Source organism: Rhinolophus ferrumequinum, chromosome 7 (genome assembly GCF_004115265.2).
Source record: "Rhinolophus ferrumequinum isolate MPI-CBG mRhiFer1 chromosome 7, mRhiFer1_v1.p, whole genome shotgun sequence".
Taxonomy (NCBI): domain Eukaryota; kingdom Metazoa; phylum Chordata; class Mammalia; order Chiroptera; family Rhinolophidae; genus Rhinolophus; species Rhinolophus ferrumequinum.
In genome coordinates this window covers 42,926,896-42,946,741 of record NC_046290.1, presented here as the reverse complement: position 1 = coordinate 42,946,741, position 19,846 = coordinate 42,926,896, and the positions used below count along the sequence as shown (strand labels likewise).

Below are 19,846 nucleotides of genomic sequence, written 5' to 3'. Positions count from 1 at the left end.
GTCAGAGCAGTCAATCAGCTCCACTCTCTTTCCACCCTCTTTTCTGGTCCTTGCTCTCTAGACCAGGCTTCCCCAACTTTGGCACTATTGACATTTTGGGTAAATTAAGTCCCTGTTGCGGGGGTGGGAGATGTTTTCCTGTTCCTTGTAGGATGTTTAACAGCATCCCTGGCTTCTACCCTCTAGATGGACAGGAGAAACACCACGCCCCAGTAGTTGTGACAGTTAAAAATGTCAGTAGACATTGTTAAATGTCCCCTTAGGGCACAAAATCACCCCTGGTTGAGAACCACTGTTCCAGACCAACTGTAAGTTCAAATGTACAACTGACCTCCATTGTTTTATAAGATTCAGTCATTGAAGCAATCGTTAAAGCATGATGACTCCCTAAGTATTTCCTGTATCACAACCTTTCCAGGCCGTGTGGTCCTCCCCTCTACTAGACACGAACACATGAGGTTCTAGATCTGAAGCTTGTCTGGACACGTTCTTCCTCCTCTACTCCCAAATATGCCAAGCCTTAGCTCTCCATTGTAGTTATAGAAATGTGGCTAGTTCCCTCTGACTTCAGCTTGAAATCTTTATTTGAGCTGCTCTCAGAACCAAACACCCAAACATTTCTCTTGAGATTCTCTGAGGGGAATCTTTCTGACAAAGTATTTCGTCACTTACGGTCACTCTGTATCCTTCAGCTGGGTCACCCCTCTCCTCCAGGAGTACACCGTGGGGGACAATTCCATCCCAGTCTGTCCACACTGTATTAACTCACACATTATTGTCTCTAATCTGTCACCGAGACGAGTTTCACTATACCCCTGGACAACTCTTCACAGCTTCGGAAATTGATCTATATAGATTTAATACAATTCCCATAAAAGTCTCAGCAGACTTTTTTTTGTAGAAACTGACAGATTCCAAAATTAAAAAACCTAGAATACCCAAAGAAACTTTGAAAAAAGTGAACAAAGTTGGAGGATTAACACTATCTGTTATCTAAACTTATTGAAAAGCTACAGTAATAAAGCAGTGGGGTACTGATATAAAGACAAATAGGTCAGTAGAACAGAATAGGAAGTCTGTAAATAGACACACACATATATGGACAACTGACTTTCAACAAAGGTACAAAGCAAGTCAGTGGAGAAAGGACAGTCTGTTCAATAAACGGTCTTGGAAAAGATACCTATATATGCAAGGACATGAACTCAGATTCATACTTCACCCCATATACTAAATTAACTCAGAATGGATCACAGACCTAAATATACATTCAAAAACTATAAGTCTTCTGGGGGAAAAGAAACAAACAAACGAAAAAACAGGCGATAAATTAGACTTCATCAAAATTTAACATTTTGCTCTTTGATAGATACTGTAAAGAGACTGCAAACACAAGCTGCAAACTAGGAGAAAATTTACCAATCACGTACAGCAGCTTTATTTACAATGGCCAAAACCTATGAGGGACCCAAATGTCCATCAACAAGTGAATGGATAATCAAACTGTGGTGTGTCCGTTCAATAGGATATTACTTAGCAATAAAAAGTAATGAACTACTAACACATGCTATAACATAGATTAATCTCAGAATAATTATACTGAGTGAAAGAAACCAGACCCACTCCCCCAAAAAAGTACAAACAGTATCATTTCATTTATTTAAAATTCTATAAAATGCAAACTAGGTATGGAAAATACTAGCAACTGCCTGAATGATCATGTGGGAGTGGAGGGAGTGACTGTAAATTGGTAAGAAGGAACTTCTGGGGAAGATGGATATTTTATTGATGTGGTTTCATAGGTATATACATATGTCTACATTTATGAAATTTAGTACATCAAGTATAGTTTCGTGCATGCCAATTATTCTTCAATAAAGAAATTTTTTAAAAAGTGGGGGGAATCACTGTTAGCTGCTACGGAAAGAATTAACTACTAGACTACGTAGGGTCATGCTAATCCTGAGACAGCTGAAAATTGGTTCATGCTACGTGGAATTTCATGAGAGGAAGCTGTTTCGGGTTTTGTTTTGTTGTATTGTTTTAAGTTCTGCTGTGGATTAACACAAATAGAATTCCTAATTCCTGGATACTTCACATAATACAGCCTAGGGGATGTTAAATAGTCAATAAAAGTTGAGTGTTGGGTAGGGAGAGACTAGACAGACTCAAGAAGTATGAATTTGAACTATCTTTACTCTAATTCCCCTTTTGTCCAAAGACAACCACCACCATCACCATCACCATCCCTACTGTGGTCTTAAAGATATAGCTGACCAACGTCTCTCAGAAAAGAAAACAGAATAGAGCTAAGTAGCCTGAATTCTCAAAGATAATAATTCAGTAACATGTGTTTAACCAGATGTTTGATGACAGTATTTCTCCTTGTGATTCTATCAAAATCAAGTACATTTACATACAAATTGGCAATACCTTGGAATCCCACCTAAAAAAGCCACCCTCATTCCCCTAAGGCCTGAAACCAGTATACTGATCTATTAATTTCATTTCCGTGTATAATGTCAAGTACATTTTAAAAATATACTCCATTGCTTCCAAGTGCTCTTTAATCCACAAGGACTGGTTTTAGCGTTTAAACTAATTTATCCTAGACATAAAAAAACCTTCTGCTTATTCTCCCAGATAATTGATTCTTGATTTGTTAAGCTACTAAACACCGTGCTTTATACCCTAAAATACAAACCCCCTGGTGTACTGGCTCATGTGCCCCACGCAGAGCAAATACTGTTCAGGTCTCAGCAGAGAGGCTACAGGAGCTGAGAATGAAACAGAACACTCACTCCTTTGTCCTGCTGCCAGCCTGGGGGAAGGTCCCCACTGTCCCTGCAGTAAACATCATTTGTTCCACAGCAGCTACACAAGGCTGTCACATGGTGCCAACTCCTCAAAGCAAATACCCTCCTCAGTTTTCAAAAAATAAAAACAAATACAAAAGATAACCTCTGCCTCACGTCTGATTTCCTTGAGTAAAAGCACATACCACCACCACCAATAACAATAAGAGACACACTGGAAAATCAAACCTTCGTAAGAGCTTGGCAATCAGTGCTCATGTCACTACAAGGCTAATCCTGTTGGTCTCTATGATAAGACAAAAGTTAGAAATCATTTTTCCTGCACAACAAAGAGCACAACGCATATACCAAAGTAATGTTTTCTAACAGAGTAAGAACACTTTCACATAAGCATCGATAAAATATGGAAATACTTCTTGAAATACCAGTTTATAGCGTTAGAATAAAGGCATTTAAAAATCTTTCCCGCAATATGGGCACGTCTTATGTCCCAACACATAAGCATGAATGTCTTCAAACTCATCCCAGAAGTGGTAACTTCATATGACAACATTAAAAGACAATGCTTGTGTAGTCAGATGAAAAAAATGACCAGTCAGAATTCTCAGAGTGGGACCCCTATCGCAGAAAAGCAGGGAAGGAAACCCTGAAATAATTTTACCCCAGCTGTTTAGGTCTGACAGTAGGCTGCCGCAAAGAGTAACAGGGCAGGGAGTTGAATTCTCAGGAGTCAGAATGACAGAGGAAATGGCAGACAATGTAAGGAGAAACACCAAGACACAAACTCTTCCAGCGACCACCCACTTCTCCACAGTCAGGACTTACTACAGCACAATGGGGTACAGAGAACAATACAGAAGTCAGCTGCTCTGCTCACATGTCTCATTGGATAATGGACGCATTTGGGGACTGCCAGGAATTGCAGCTGGGACAGCCACACCCCACCAGTGTCGCTGTCACTAGTCTCTTTATTCCTCTGAGCAAATTTAACATCCTTGTGGAGCATGTGTGAGAACCAAGTTCTTCCGTTTGGTTGCAGTTTTAAGGATAAACTCTCAGAAAGAGTTTGAGGCCGTGCTTTCCAAAATGTTCAAAGACATCATGACAACCATGGTGAAGTCCAGCATAGCCTGTCAGGTCTACCCTTTATGTGGTCCACACTGTGAATGTCGATGCTAAAATGCATGCCTTTATGGAACGTAACATACCCATATCCTGGCTGATGATCTATTGCAACTCAAGTGTATTGCCCTTAAGAAGGAAAGGTTGCTTTCCGGTTCCTGGTAGGAAAGGAACCCTAAATTCTGGTCATAGTTCACAGTTAAGGAATGATCTAAGTGCAAGCAATTCTCAAATCCTCTGAGCTGTGAGTTCCTCACTTATCAAACAAAGGTATTTATCATAAGATTTCAATTAAGGCCTCTTCCAGCTCTGAAACCCTATGGTTAAAATTTTCCGCATGGGTATCTACAATATCCCACTTCATTTTCCACAATACCTGTCTGTCCCAAAACATAATTTCAAGAAGTGACCTGTCTACTCTGCTGAGAAGAAGGATTGGCGAGTCTAAAGTGATGGATTGTTCTGGAAGAGGGGCCACTCAGCACAGGCAGTCCTCTCAGAACCTGATGACACAGAGTCAGAACATATGTGGGCCCTGTCTCCACAGGATACCTAGAAACCTCTTGTAACCAGGGGTGACCATCACGGATAGGAGAGGAAGATGGACCTTAGGCTATGGAGCTAACTGCCCTCTTGAACACCTCTCCTTTGACACAAGACTTGGCAAACAAAACAGCCCCTCAGAAAAGCCTACTCAAATTATCTGGCTTTAAGGGAATTTCCTCAGCCGATTTGAGGTCTTTCATCTAACTACAGGACAAAAATAAGTGATTGGGGGAGTGGGGAAAGGCTTAATTCCCAGTATGTTTTATGTGTTTAACAAAACAATTACATAGTACTTACTACATGTTATAGATACTTCACAAATATTAACTAATTTAATCCTCAAAACACTCCAGGATAGAGTAATAGTTCCATTTTAAAGATGAGGAAAGTAAGACAATAAAGGTTCAGTAAGGTTCTGAAGTACACATAGTTAGTGAAATGACAGAGATAGGATTGAAATCCAGGCAGTGTGGGTCCCGTGTCCATGCTCTGAAATGCTCACTGAGTGACAGACCTGGGAAGGTGGCGGCATCAGTGAAAAAGCACAGGTACCTATCCGCCTGCTTCTGTGGGCCACCCTATATAACTCTTGCTTTAAAGGGTTACTCACTGAAAAACTCTCCCTGAATTCCTATTTGATTCAGGTTTGCTAAAAAAATTATTCTAGTAAATATTAAATAGAGAACTTTCCCTCATGCCTTTGGGCATCAAGAAGCCAACTTTGACACACTATGCATACCCTGAATTCTCCTAAGAACAGTGGTTCTTAAGTGTGGGTGTCAGTTTAGACTCACCTTGAGACTTGGTTGAAAGTCCACAAGCCTCCGGCTTCCCCTGCCTCCACCCCGAACACACACACACCAAGATTCTGATTGGCACTCCCAAGTGTGTTTGGAAATGCACCTATTTTGATAAACCACCCGAGGTGATCTAACCCCTCTTCCTCTGGAGCAAACCCAAGGTCTTCCTAGAATTGTCAAAGGTAAGAAGATCAATTCTACATTGTTTCTATCTCCCAGGTCTCCTCCCCTATCCACTTCACAGAAGATGAATGCAGGCGTGATAAGGCATGCTGCAAATACATACCAAATACCAAGCTGGCTATTCGATGAATATATAAATGCAATTGACATTCTTTCACAGGCTGAATTCCTCTCTTTACTCTCAGGATATATTACACCATTCTCTTTTTATATAAACATGCCACTTTAAATGCTAATTCAGACGCAACACTCAATTTTTTTCGTTTTGTTTCTGGGTTTCTAACATTCAAAATGACACTGGACTTCCATTTGGCTTCGACAATAGATACTTTGAATTCTTGCTTCAATATTTGTGGGGGTGGGAGGGAAGAACGTACCATGAAGAAAACTAAATTTATTTTGAAACTCATCGAAATACAGTTTGCATGTCCTTTATTTTGCTTAAATTAAGCTCTTTCTCTCTCTTTCAGGAAATGTTGCCTTCACCTTGCTGACAATCTCATAAATCTAATTCAACTCAGTTGTAAAACCAAGGTGATTCCCTCTCCTTGCTTTCCTGAAATAACCTCATTTTATTCAAACTACTTTGCTAAACAGCTCGTCAAGGTAGTATATTCCGGCTGAAACACAATTGGCCTGAATGTCTTCTTTTTCAAAAGTACACAGATCTATGTATGCCAATTACATCACCTCAAGCCTAGTCAGTTACATAGAAGGTTCCTTCCTATCTTGCCTCAAAATGAGGAATTCCAACCTAAGAAATACCCTAATCCAGTGCATTCAGTTCACTATATGGACAGTGATAGACTATCTACAATCTATCTTCTAAACCCAGCAGGCCCAGCTTCACCCAGAAGTTTCCAGTGACCCTCAGGTTCCTTTGCCTCTGTAGTGCTAATCCCTCTGACAACACTCTCCTCTGCCGCTTGTTCTCATCACCTATCCCATACCTGGACTCCCTTACCTCTCCCTGCCCAAGAAAGACACAATTAGAAAGAAGTGAAATAATTTCATCACACCTTTCATACATGTATTCATTTAGACGTGTGGCAAAATGGTTCTTGATAATTCTGGCAGCCATGTCCCCTATCAATCCACCAGAAGCATCCCTTTAATGAATGGTCGTCTACTGTGCCCAAGGCAGCTCGGTGACACCCTGACCAAAGGTATGTATTGAATAAGACACTGAAGAGGCAATACCTTGAAGATCTAAGTGAAGGAATTTAGTACTGGGATGTCTGGCACCAGGGTAGATATGCTTCAGATGCCTGTGTTCTTTGCATAGGGAGGTGAACTTCCCTGCAGACCTGAAACGCTTGTAGGCCAGTAGACACCCATCCTACCTATTCCATGGCCAGCCCTACTATACCCCATCCACTTTCAGAATAATGATGGAAGGGTGAATGGAGAGGGAATACAACTCTATAGATAGAAATAGTATTTCTATCCAGTACTAGGATTGTTACTAGATCAAGACATTAAAATAAGCCAAGAGGACTCTGAAGTTGCCTTTTAGTAATTTCAATACTCCCAGCAATACCCCAGCCTGCTGAAACACACTTTCCCAGGACTTCTGTGCATCCAAGGTGCTCCTCAGGCTTTGGGTTTTGTGCATCCCAGACCTACAGGGCTCCATGAAACAATGCTCTCATGCTCATGATTAAAAGACATAGAAGAAAAACTTTTTTAAGTAGCAAGGAGATTTTACTTACTGAGTGAGAATAGATAGTGCAGTTTCCTTCATGTCTGTGCAGAGAAGTCTGAAAGATCATTAAAAAGCAAAAGTGGAGGAAGCAAGGGAGCTTGCCCCAGCCAATTTCCTGCTCCTCTCTCCAGGGAATTCCATGAAAAGAGATGCTCTCTCTGTCCTGGAGAGCTGTTTATTTGGGCAATTAACAAAACACAAAGGGGTCCTTTATAAATAAAGGGTAGCTGCCAGGGACACCTTGGTTTTGCTCCTAACCATCCATTAATTCACACTTCAGGCTTTTAGCCTTTTCCCACTTTCCCTGCCTGAAAACAACACCTCCCAGAGAGTTTTTCCACTTAGAGATGTCATTTCAGGACCCAAGTTCTAAATATGGGTGAGACTGGATAAGGGACCCACAACACTATTAGCACTTTCATAAATAAGGACAGTTCAGATTCACTGTTATGAGAAAAAAATCAAAAGAACGTCCAGGGAGTCTATGTGTTCCACACTGACTTGAAACCAAGACAAAAATGGAACGAGTGGTCCAGCTCATGTCCTCAGGTAGCAGATATTATGATACGAACTAGAAAGCAGCAGCTGGGTGCTTCACTCTGCTGGGAAGCTCAGTCAAAGGGGACAGACAAACTTGTAAAGGATGTACGAACGTCTACACTGCATGCGGTACCATGCTGGCCATCTTGGGGAACACAAAGACTAGTCAGCGTCATTTCTCGTAGAAGGTTAAACATTTAAAACAACACGCCTGGTTCTGCAGCTACATGTCATACTGCACCATTACATACGCTATCATCTCATTTGCCTCATTTCCTCCACCTCCAGGGTTAGTCTATCATAAAGCACTTCAAGGGTACCAAAATTTATCACCATAATTTCCCCTATGATTTTTTTTTGGCATTAACAAATAGGTACCTGCCACAGCAGAGATTCCAATTATTGTAAAATCTTTCTTCAAGTTATTTTTACTTCTCCGTAAATATTTGGTTACAACAGTTTGAATTCTACCTTCATAAAATTACTGAGCATTTTAAATAAAATATTTCAAGAATATCAAAAGGCAGAGAGTGTATTCTAAACATCCATGTACATACCACATTAATGATATACATGAAACTCTCTATACAGCCCTCTCAAAGCCCATTTTTTCCATTTCCTCCACTGATAAGTAAGCTTTACTGTAAAATTGTTTCCCACGAAAGTTTTTTCTACTTTAACTGTAAATGTTTATATTCAGAAACAATACAATATCTTGCTTTGTATATGTTTAAATTTTACAATGTAAATACCATCTTGTATCTGGAATATGCTTTTAACTTCGCTTAGCATTATAGTTTTGGTAATTAAACTTGATACATATACTCCAGATCATTCATTCTACCTGCTGTAGAGCATTTTTCATTGTATAACTGTACAAGGTCGGACAATTAAGTTTGTGAACTTGTTGCAACGATATTGCTAACCTTTTTTTATATCAGAGGGATTATTCATTATGAATTTGTACCAACTGGACAAACAGTTAACCAAGTTTACTATTTGGAAGTGCTGAAAAGATTGCGTACAAAAGTTAAATGATCTGAACTCTTCGCCAACATTTCATGGCGCTTGCATCATGACAGTGCACCAGCTCACACAGCACTGTCAGTGAGGGAGCTTTTAGCCAGTCAACAAATAACTGTATTGGAACACTCTCCCTACTCACCTGATCTGGCCCCCAATGACTTCTTTCTTTACCCAAAGATAAAGGAAATATTGAAAGGAAGACATTTTGATGACATTCAGGACATCAAGGGTAATACGACAACAGCTCTGATGGCCATTCCAGAAAAAGAGTTCCCAAATTGCTTTGAAGGGTGGACTAGGCACTGGCGTCAGTGCATAGCTTCGCAAGGGGAATACTTCAAAGGTGACCGTAGTGATATTCAGCAATGAGGTATGTAGCACTTTTTCTAGGATGAGTTCGTGAACTTAATTTCTGACCTCCTATCATTATTTATTCAAAGGATATATAGATTTTGACAGGTAGCTGGGAGGAGGTGGAGCAGAGAGTATGACAGCTTTAGTTAATTGAAAAACAGAGGGAAAGTGCGGAAAGCATCTGGGATCAGAAACCTTGGCAAAAGGCTAAATTCCTCTTTGAAAGGAAGAAGAGAACTAGACAAAATCCAGCTATCAAGGGAGCCAGATGAGAGATGGGATCAAGGGCCTTGAAGTTAAGGTAAAGGGCTGGAAAAGCCTCTGGAGAACCCATCTGGGGTCACGTGGTTACTTAGTAATATCTTGTCTGGAAAGTAGTTTCCCTGACTTCTCTAGTCTGTTGCCTTTTGCAACAAAAACAAACAAAACACAAAACGGAACAAAAACAACAAAAAGTTCACAATCATTGCCTTTGCAACCTTCTAAAACATATGAAACAACACAGACTTCAAGTTAGTTCTTGAGAAAATGATCATTAGTTACACAGTAGTGAGGAACCGAATTACTTTTTCCTAAACAGATTATGGTTTGAGTTTTTTATACTTTTCATTAGTGATAAAAAGAAAAGCCTATTTTCTATGTTCTTTTATTTGTGAAAGCTGTAACATACAGAGAGAGAGAGAGAAAAAATGTATACACATTTTAAGAAAGGAAAAACTGTATTAAAAACTATTAAAATTGCATTGATGGTAACCACTTTGTGCACCTCTTGTAATTGCAAAAGTAAAATGTGCCTTGTATTCATCTTTTGTTATTGGTATATATTGAGTATTACAATTTTAATACAGTTTTTTCCTTTCTTAAAGTGTGCATACATTTTTGTGGCACCCTATGTATCTGTATGCGTACATATATGTATATATATGTAAATAAATATATACATCACAAATATGTATGTTTTATATGATTCTGGATATAAAAATTAAGCTTATTAAAAACAATACCAAAATATTTTTAAATCTGATAACTTCAGACATGTCTGAATGGTAAAAATGTATTTTTAAACCATTAACCTTCAAAACATACAAATCAGAAGTGGCAGATATAACAAAATCAGATGCTTCTAGGAAGAGTACAGCCTTTGTGAAGGTACACACCTCCTGACAAATTCAATCACATTGCTGGGTAACCACAGGCAATGGGGAATACACCACGCTGTGCAGTTTCTCACTGTTAACACGGAAAAAAGACTCAACAGAGCAGCGGGATCAAATCCTCAATCTTTCTGGGAGAAGGTACTGAGAGACCTGAAAGCATTTATGCAGGAGGCATTTATGTGGTAAATAAACTGAGGAGGTTTAGCAGGTTTAATAATCAAGTACCATTATGTTGGCCAGCTTCAATACCTAATAAAGATACACTTGTGCCCTTCTTTATGCGATTTGTATTAAAATCACTCTGGCATTTATTTTTAAAAGTATTTCCTTTTTCTCAGTCATAAAACAACCTTGCATGAGAAGAGTAATTACTGGTTTCTTCTATATGAAAGGCACAGGAAATGCTGAGTGGCATTAAGTCCCAGAAGATCTATATCATACATCATTAATTCTTTGGGGAATATTTGCATTTAACAGAAAATACAAAACAGCGTGCTTATTTTGGGTTTGTTTCACTTAGAAGTATTAATTTTTCCAGAATTCACTTAAAAAAGGATAGATTTGTGTTGACATATACACTACGCTTTATTCCCATCATCTGATTGATAGATCAACTGATTTTTATTAGGAAGTGACTTTTAACTGGCTTAAATGTAATTCTAACTTTCTCTTACCAAGTATTCAAATCATGGATTCCAAACAAATTTATGTCATCATCCTTTTTTTTTTTTTTTTTTTTTTTACTGAAGGTTAATACTCTCAAGTAGAGAAATTTAAATATTTTGTTTATCATATATTTCCCCCATCAGTTCATGGCAATCAGTTAACATTAACAGAATTGAGATTTATAAAAGAACAAAAGGAGAAATGACCCATAAATAGATATGGAGAATCTAATATGCTAAGTAACATTACCTTAGTAACAATTGATAGAAAGCATGTTAACTCAAAAATGGGGAAAAAATGTAATCTATTATAAAGGCTAAAAAAGAAGATTGGGCTGAAGTTCTAAAGTTTTCAAATAAAGTATAAAAGACAAATCTAGGATGCTTTAAACATTAAAGTTCAAGGGAAAAGATATTTTCTTCTATAAAGACATTTGATGTAGTTTTATTTTTTCTTGTTTCTTATTTCTCATCATGATAGGAAATACCAAAAAGTTTGGACTTTTACAAGTCTAGGTGAAAGAGTCCAAATGAAGATTTAGAAGAAGGAAAGTTTTTGATCTAAGGACATTCTCTACGGTAAATTGTTAGGCCATTAACCTCTAGTACACAAATATATACAAGCTGGGAGCTAGTGAAAATTTATCTAGGTACATTCTCCAAGAATAATGATCCAGTGTTCTCCCAGCAGCCTGAATTTGTGAAAAACTAGGAACCAAAATGAATGATAATGAACTGTTCATGGCTGATGAAGTTTTGGTTCCTAGATGCAAAGGCTGAAGTTTTCCAAAATTTAGTCAAACAGAACGTATTCCTATCTTTCAATAGGCAACATATGCATTTCTAATCCTCCAAGTTGAGATTGCACAAACTGAAATATTATACTTGTTTTACAAAAAGGACATTGCCCCCATCCACTAAATTCTTCAACATAAATCAGACATCAAATCCAAATATTTCTAGACCAGCCCTTACACAGTACTAGTTGATAACAAATCTACCCTAAATTTAGTGTAATAGTAAAGGCAACTGATTTCATTCTGCGACTTGCTAATGGATAAAATGTGATATATGCAAAAAAAAAAGGTTGAAACTCACTATAAGAAATCAAGTCAAGGTTCATAAATCTGCTATTTAAATACCAGAGCATTACATGAATCAGTAATATCTAGATCTAATACTAGAAAATTTGGCTGACTCAAAGTCTTCATCAATTCAAATGCAAAGTATATCATTTAGTTTGCATAAAATCCATAGTATACAGAACAATCATAGATTTCCAGATCATATATAACACAAATTCTTGATTTAGATCAATTTGTACTATCTGCAGACCATATAATGTTTTTGCTTGATTACACAGAATTTTTTAATTTTAATTTTCTCCCAGGAATAAATATGTATTTTGGTTTACAATGCCCATAAGGAAGAAAACCCTGGAAACTTTCTTTAAGTTATCTTGAAATCATCAATATGTGACATTTATAAATAAATGCAAAGCTTTTTGTTTTCATAATTCAGTTGATTATCATCACTACTCCATTTGCCACTGAAAACCTAATAAGTCAGAGAATAATCACATTACAAACTATACAAAAAAAAACAACAAAACAAAACAAGGAAACAATATTGTGCTACTTACAAACTTCCTCTTCTGGGAAGACTCAGCTCCTTCTGCAAAGGAAAAAATGAAACGCTACATTAAGCTTAGACAACTGAGACAGTAAATGGATAACAAAAAATGCATCATCCTTCACTATGTTTGATTTTGCATTTTCTATACTGAATAGATTTTAATGTCATAATTCTATGCTAGACCCCTTCTTACATTGTTCTTTTTATACATTGTGTTTAAGGTACAAACACAGTTTATCTAAATTTGAGAGCAGAAAAGACATCCATCCTCCCAAAGCATTGACAATGAAATACAGAGTTGAGATACATGGCCCTATAATTGAGCATAAGGAAAATCTGAGGAACCAAAGGACTTATCCAAAGAGGAAACAGATATAAGTAGGAGAAATTTTGCAGGACTATAATTAAATGAAAGATGAAGTGAAAGGGGCAGTTAAATCAGACTATCTGCCCCCAACAGAAATAAACTCAGGCAAAATACTGTGCATACCAAAGATTATACTTTACTTTTTAAAAATAAAGCAAAAAGTTTCCTTCTGGTGTTATTTTTAAAAACAAATGTGAATTATGACTTAGGATATTTAAAAGTAGGTTAATGAACCTCTGAAAAGGTAACCAGACAGCAACAACAATTAATAGAGTGCTTTATAGTTTTAAAAGGGTGCTCTCATACTTATCTCAAATTAAGATCTTTATCTACCTAATTATAGAGGAGTTGTGGGGGAAAAAAAGCAAATAAGCCAACCAACACAAAGGGATACAGAAATATCTCCACCCACTAATGAAATTTTCAGAAGCTGGGGTACTCAAGAATGATTACTTGATGGTAACAATTAAAGAATAGGAAGCAATGAGTCATCTCGCTTTTTAAATTCAACAAGAACGTACTAAAAATTTCAAAGTCTCCACCAAATTTGTGTTTTTTTTTTCATTTCCATAATTATCATTTACTTTTTTGTCTTCCAGGAGCTGGAGCATCCTCTTTAGAAAGGTGTTTCCCCCAAAGCTTCAAACCCATCTTCAAACCCTGTCCCTCATTTTTATGGGCTCCTTAAATGTTTGTCCTGGACAATGGCCTCACGTCTTCTCAACAGTGCAATTTCCTCCAACTTATAGAACTTATAGAACTTGGCAACTTATAGAACATGGCCTTGAGAGCAGCAGACCAGTGGTGAGGGTGCTGCTCTAAATGTATTGCCTTACTTTTAAATTGACAAATGTATTTTGATACAGGATTATAATAACAATATCACTGCTTAATTGCAAGAAGAAACAATCAACAATTTTAGGAACAGTATCTTCTTCCTTCTCCCAATAGATAACAATCCCCCCCCATCGACCCCCGCCCCAGGGCTGCAAGGTTCAGTGGTGAAATGCTTTAATTTTTTTGTTTTGTTTTGCTTTTATCTCTAATCCTTGATTAACCCCAAGAAATTATAGTGTTTGCTGAACTTGGCTTCCTGATTCTAAAACATAAACATACCTTCATTTACTAAAGCCTGTAATGACAAGAGAAAAGTCTCTGACTAACGGTTTTCCTTGGGAACTAAAATGTAAATGGAAAACCATTGAGTAATTTTCTATATATGAATCTTTGGTTATGACAAGTACTAAGAAATTAGTTTTGTATTCGGGTATAAAAAAGGGAAAAAAAGAGAGAATGCCCTAGAAGTAACTGTTCACCAGACTATATTCCTTTTAGAAAAAATTTACTGAGACTCACTGCATAGCAAGAAGCCTAAAGCTCAAATAAGTAAACACTGCTCTGTCCAGGAAGTTGATCTGACAGGAGTATACAAAGAAAAGGAGAGGCACCTGAGGTGTTAGCATTCATAACAGAAAAAAAAAAAAATCAGACGTTATTTAACTTTGTATGCAAATAGATCACTATAAAAGGGAAAGGCCAAATGAATGATCCCAAAGAGTTGAATCGATCATTTTTTTCACCAAATGACCGGACTGTAAGCTGGCTGCTTTGCTCTGAGGGAAAAAACTGCTGAAACAGCACGATAAGGGATAAAAACCAACTCTGTTTTTAATCAGAAGTATTTCCAATAGGTCTGGAATTATGAGTTCTAAACAAGCAGAAAGGTTACGGTGTGTAACCCAGCACTGCTGCTCCACGGGACGGCAGCCCAGGTTCCAAGCTGAGGCGCCGAGTACATTTAATAGGCCACTTGTCAACTGACCTGAAGCTTCCACGCTAACCAAGCCCAAGGAGCTAATCCACCTGACGGCTTGAATGTCAGGCTTGGGATTGGAAACTCAATTTGGTAGCAAATTGGAATCAGATGTGATGGTAATAAAGTGAGAGAAATGAAGGCACTGTGGCCAAGACCTTGTGAACAGTAGCTGCAGAGGGCTGCAAATACCAAGCGGACTAAGCAATTGCAGCCTGAGTGAGGAGCAGCTGCCGCTCCGATGCGCGGGGACCGCAGCCTGCTCAGTCTGTCCTGGTCAGACGTAAACGAGCAGCATCAGGCACTTACTGCCCAAGCCCCTGTGGTACTTGGTGTGTGTGTGTCCTCGTTTCATTTCCTTAATGTCAGGATAAGGTCACTAACACATACTTAGATAATTAGACAACACATGTGGTATTGGTCCCAGTCACAAACCAGTGTGTGCTTAGTGTATTTGAAACATGCATTAAAAATTTAGCATCAGGTAAGAATTAAAGGAGGGCTAAAGGAGGGTGGGGAGAGAAAAAGGGCAGAAGCATCAATCTGAACTAAATAATACATAATTATTAACCATCACATGGATTAAAAAAATTACTAAGAACACATTTAAGATTAAATTCTTAAAAATTTTCACTTTTATTGATTACTCGGTGATGTGTAATATGTTTTAGAATGCTGTATATCATCAGTTGCTTAATAGTGTTGTACCCTTTATGCTTCCTTTCTAAAAGTGTTAACTAGCAAGTATGTACATTGAAAATAAAGATCAAGTTAATCTTGTCTAAGAACCGTCCTCTTTTCTTGTGATTCCTTGATAGGACTGAAGGCACCCCAGGGTTCCCCAAATCCAGGAAGAGAATTTCTGGGAGTCCAAGAAGAAAAGAGGGTCACAACAAATGATTGTGGGCCTCACAAGGAGAAAATAACTTGTTTCATCCATAAAGACAGTAAAGAACACTGCCATATTTAGTATGTGCAACAATGTCCACAATGGTAATTTTAAAAATATTTACACTATTCAATGTGTTAATAGATATACATACACTAATAGAATAATATTGCTACACAGACCACATATACAAGGCTGACAAGTTCACGGGACTTGCTGCAACAATGTTGCTAACCTTTTTTTGATATCTGAGGGATTATTCACTATGAATTTGTACCAACTGGACAAACAGTTAACCATGTCTACAATTTGGAAGTGCTGAAAAGGCTGTGTGAAAAAGTTAGACGACCTGAACTTTTCGCCAACAATTCACGACTCCTGTGTCATGACAATGCACCAGCTCACACGGCATTGTCTGTGAGGGAGTTTTTAGCCAGTAAACAAATAACTGTATTTGAACACCCTCCCTACTCACCTGATCTGGCCCCCAATGACTTCTTTCTTTACCCAAAGATGAAGGAAATATTGAAAGGAAGAAATTTTGATGGCAGTCAGGACATCAAGGGTAATACGACGACAGCTCTGATGGCCATTCCAGAAAAGAGAGTTCCAAAATTGCTTTGAAGGGTGGACTAGGCACTGGTGTTGGTGCATAGCTTCCCAAGGGGAGTACTTCGAAGGTGACCACAGTGATATTCAGCAATGAGGCATGTAGAACTTTTCCTAGGATGAGTTTGCGAACTTAATTTTCAGAACTTGGACTTAGGAAATCTTTGAACTACTCTTTTTAACTGATAGGTCACTTTTTGATTCAGAAGAGAAGGGAGACTTACATATATTATATTACACATAACATATGTAGATATCCCTTCCTCCAAGAGGTGGAGCTTAATTCTCTTTCCCTTGAGAATGGGATGGATAGCTCGCTTTCAGTAAAGAAACATCATCTTAAACAAGCGATTAAGGCTAACAACACCAATGATGAGTCCCATTGATGTCCTGTGTCCGCGATCTGATGTGTGAGAAGGGACTTCACCTTTATGGCATTCTCCCTAAGTATCCTTAACTCTGGTGTAACCGTGAAAAAACAGCAGGCAAACCCAAACTGAGGGAGAAGCTACAAAATATGTGACCAGCGCTCTTTGAAACTGTCAAGGTTGACAAACAGGGAACAAATGAGAAACTGTCACAGATCAGAGGACACTAAAGAGAAATGATGACTAAATGCAATGTAGGATCCCGGATTGGATTCTGGATCACAAAAAGGGCATTCATAGAAAACCAGGTGATATGTGACTAAAATTTATAGTTTAGTTAATAGTAATGTACCAATGTTAATTTCATAGTTTTGACAAATGTATTAAGGTTGTGTAAGACGAAACTAAATCGGGAAACTGGTGGAAGGGTATTTAGGAATTCTCTCTCATCAATTTTCTAGAGAGAGGTAGGGAGAGATGAAGACAGGTAGGGGGTGGAGGTTAAGGTAGAGAATGGAAGGGGTGTACAAAAATATGTAAATATTCAAAGCTTATTTTAAGGCAATGCTTAATCGCAATTTTTGGAAGATTATAGAAGTAGTCTAAGTGACAGGAGATTGTGGCTAGGACAATCAGTGAAGATAGTGAAAAGCAGTCCCATTTGAAATATGTTTTTATAGAATTTACAAAAGAACTAGATATGGAATGTGAAAGAGAAAGCAAAAAAACAGTCAAAAGTTTTTGGCCTGAGCAAATGAAATTGGAGGCAAGAACAGTTCTGTTTGAACACGTACTATTCAAGATATCTATAAGCATTCCAAATAGCAATTTCCAAATAGGCAGTTGGACTTAAGAAATTGAGTTCAGGAGAAAGGTCATGGCTAGAGATAGACTTCGGAGCCATGATCATACAAGTTGGTACACAGAGCCATGGGACTGACGGAGACAGGAGGAGAGAACAGGTAGAAAAAGGAGAAGAGGCACACCTTCGTACAGGGCCACAGACAGGTCAACGTTTAACACCTGAAAGTGGGGAGAACTGTGCTGCATGTTGTCCACCGGTATGTTGGACTACACAGGGGCTGGGGTTCTTAAAACCATAGAAACTGAATGAGGCTAACAAGTAAAAACTATTGAGTGGATACCAGCTCTCACACAGGTGACAAAACAGATGGACAGACGAGGTCAGAAAATGGGCAGGTAGCAGGACATGGAACCCCAGAGACGCTGGCCACCCCCAGGGAATAGCCCAGTGAGGACGCTGCCACTGAATGCTCAACTCCAGCTCAGACCCCAGGGAGGAACTCTTAAATGTCCCAGCACATTTCTTTCATCATTCCAGGCAGGCAGCCATGTCCTGTGACTGACAGTGTGATCACACCTGAGTCTCTGCCCCAGCTGTCAAGGGAGCAGGAAAAAGGAATACTGGCTGGCTCCCTTCCCCAGCATAGTGGGAGGTGGGACCAAGTCTACCAAGATTCATACTCGAACAAATAAAAAAAGGAAGAGGATTTGGAAGTTCAGCAACCCCCTCTCTCCAAAGAGAAACCCTGCAAACAAATAGAATGGCAATGTCCAGCACATACCATTTCCTCACTACGTTCCAGAAACCATTAGATTTAAAGTGCGTGTGTTTCTCCATCATTGCCATTCCTTAATTAGTCATTGGTGGCCTTACCCTATCATCGAGGGTTACTGCAACTGCTCTGCACTGACAGACAAACCATTAATTTAGGGAGAGAGTTCAAAGAGCCAAGATGTACAAGGGCAGTGTCTCGAGTGCTGCTAGGAACACATTAGGAGGAAACAAAATCAACAGATTTAAAAGCTAGTTTGGGAAACATACGCACACATGCGCACGCGCGCACACACACACACACACACACACACACAGAGTCTCAAAACAAAAGCAGTATCACCAGGTACAAGATTGTGCAGTATAACTTGAATGTGTAAATGCTAACAGGAGAGAGAAAATAAAAGCGAATGAAGTAATTCAGGTCAAGCAGGAGTTCTGAATGCAGCCTGGCTGCCCATTAATGTCACCCAGGGAGCTGTTAAAAATACCAATGCCTGAACCCCACCCCTAGAGAATCTAGAGAGAACTGTTTGTGTAAGTTATTTAGTAGAGGTTAGTACTTTAACTCCCCTTAAGGACTATTTACATAAACCGTTTGCCTTTAGATCTTTTTCTTTATGGAATATTTCTTTTCTAGGCTGTCATTACAGTAGTGACGATTTGGATTTTTAGTTATTTCCTTTGCAAGTGGAAAGCATTGTAGGGCAAGGATACGTACCTTACATGGAACTCCCCTTACCCGATAAGAGTATAAAATTAGCTAGAGGAATAGGCTCATCCATGAGTGGTTCTCTAAAGAAATGCTTTTGGACCCATTTTCTCTGGCCGCCATTCCTGAGTCACTCGTGAAAGCAGAAGCAGAGGACAGAAAAGTTCACACAGAAGAACCAGATCTTCCATGAAGGCCTGGTTCTGAATCAGAGCAGCAGGCAAAGGGGCTTATGTTCAAACAACTCTGGAAAAACCCAGTGAACCGCCCATCAAGTACATAGCTTTCTGCAAAATAACCTGTAGAGTAAAGCTGGAAAAACAGTCAGTAGAGCTCCACTGAGACACTCAAACCATCCAACTGGTAAAATACCACTAAAATGCCTAGTGAGAATGTGAGAGGGATGGAGAATCCTAAAGGACCTCCCCTTTCTTGCAGGTCTTACTTCATTCTGTTTTTCTATCTATAACCATAATGCACTTTAATATATGTACTTTTGATAGTGAAGTTCAACAAGTAAACCATAAAAGGTACACACGAAATGTTTGCCAGTTGTCACTTAAATTTTACTTGATCAAAACCGCATATTCATTTTCTTGGAAAATCAAAAGAATGTAGTTACCTTCTTCTTTTCTTTCCAAGTTGACTTATTCTACCATGAACCCAAACAAACAGCCATCAACCTCAAGACTTTGGCATAGTCTCTTAGGCCATTTCTATAGACACAGCTTCTGAGTTACAATAAGGGTGTCTGTCTCTTTTGGTTCTATAAACTCTCACGAAAAACATAGTCTATGAATTTAATAACAAAATCACCTGTCTACCTGGCAGGACAAGTGTTCCCATGGAAAGCCCAGGGGGAGATTAGCAATTGCCCACGGTCACAAAGCCAGGATGCCTGTATCATCCAGTCCCAACTTTTTCCTCTACACTCCATCGTGAGAGTGGGACAAAATTGCGATG

The 19,846-nt window shown here is 38.7% G+C and overlaps 1 protein-coding gene across 6 annotated transcripts in view; it reads right to left on the bottom strand.

Moving 5' to 3' along the window:
- MAST4 (microtubule associated serine/threonine kinase family member 4) overlaps nucleotides 1-19,846 on the bottom strand; it is a 390,562-nt gene that overhangs the window by 242,457 nt on the left and 128,259 nt on the right. For all 6 annotated transcript variants that reach the window (XM_033110320.1, XM_033110323.1, XM_033110321.1 and 3 more), the window contains one exon: nucleotides 12,557-12,588. In XM_033110320.1, coding sequence (XP_032966211.1) covers nucleotides 12,557-12,588 — 32 coding nt within the window. The remainder of the gene's footprint in view (nucleotides 1-12,556; nucleotides 12,589-19,846) is intronic.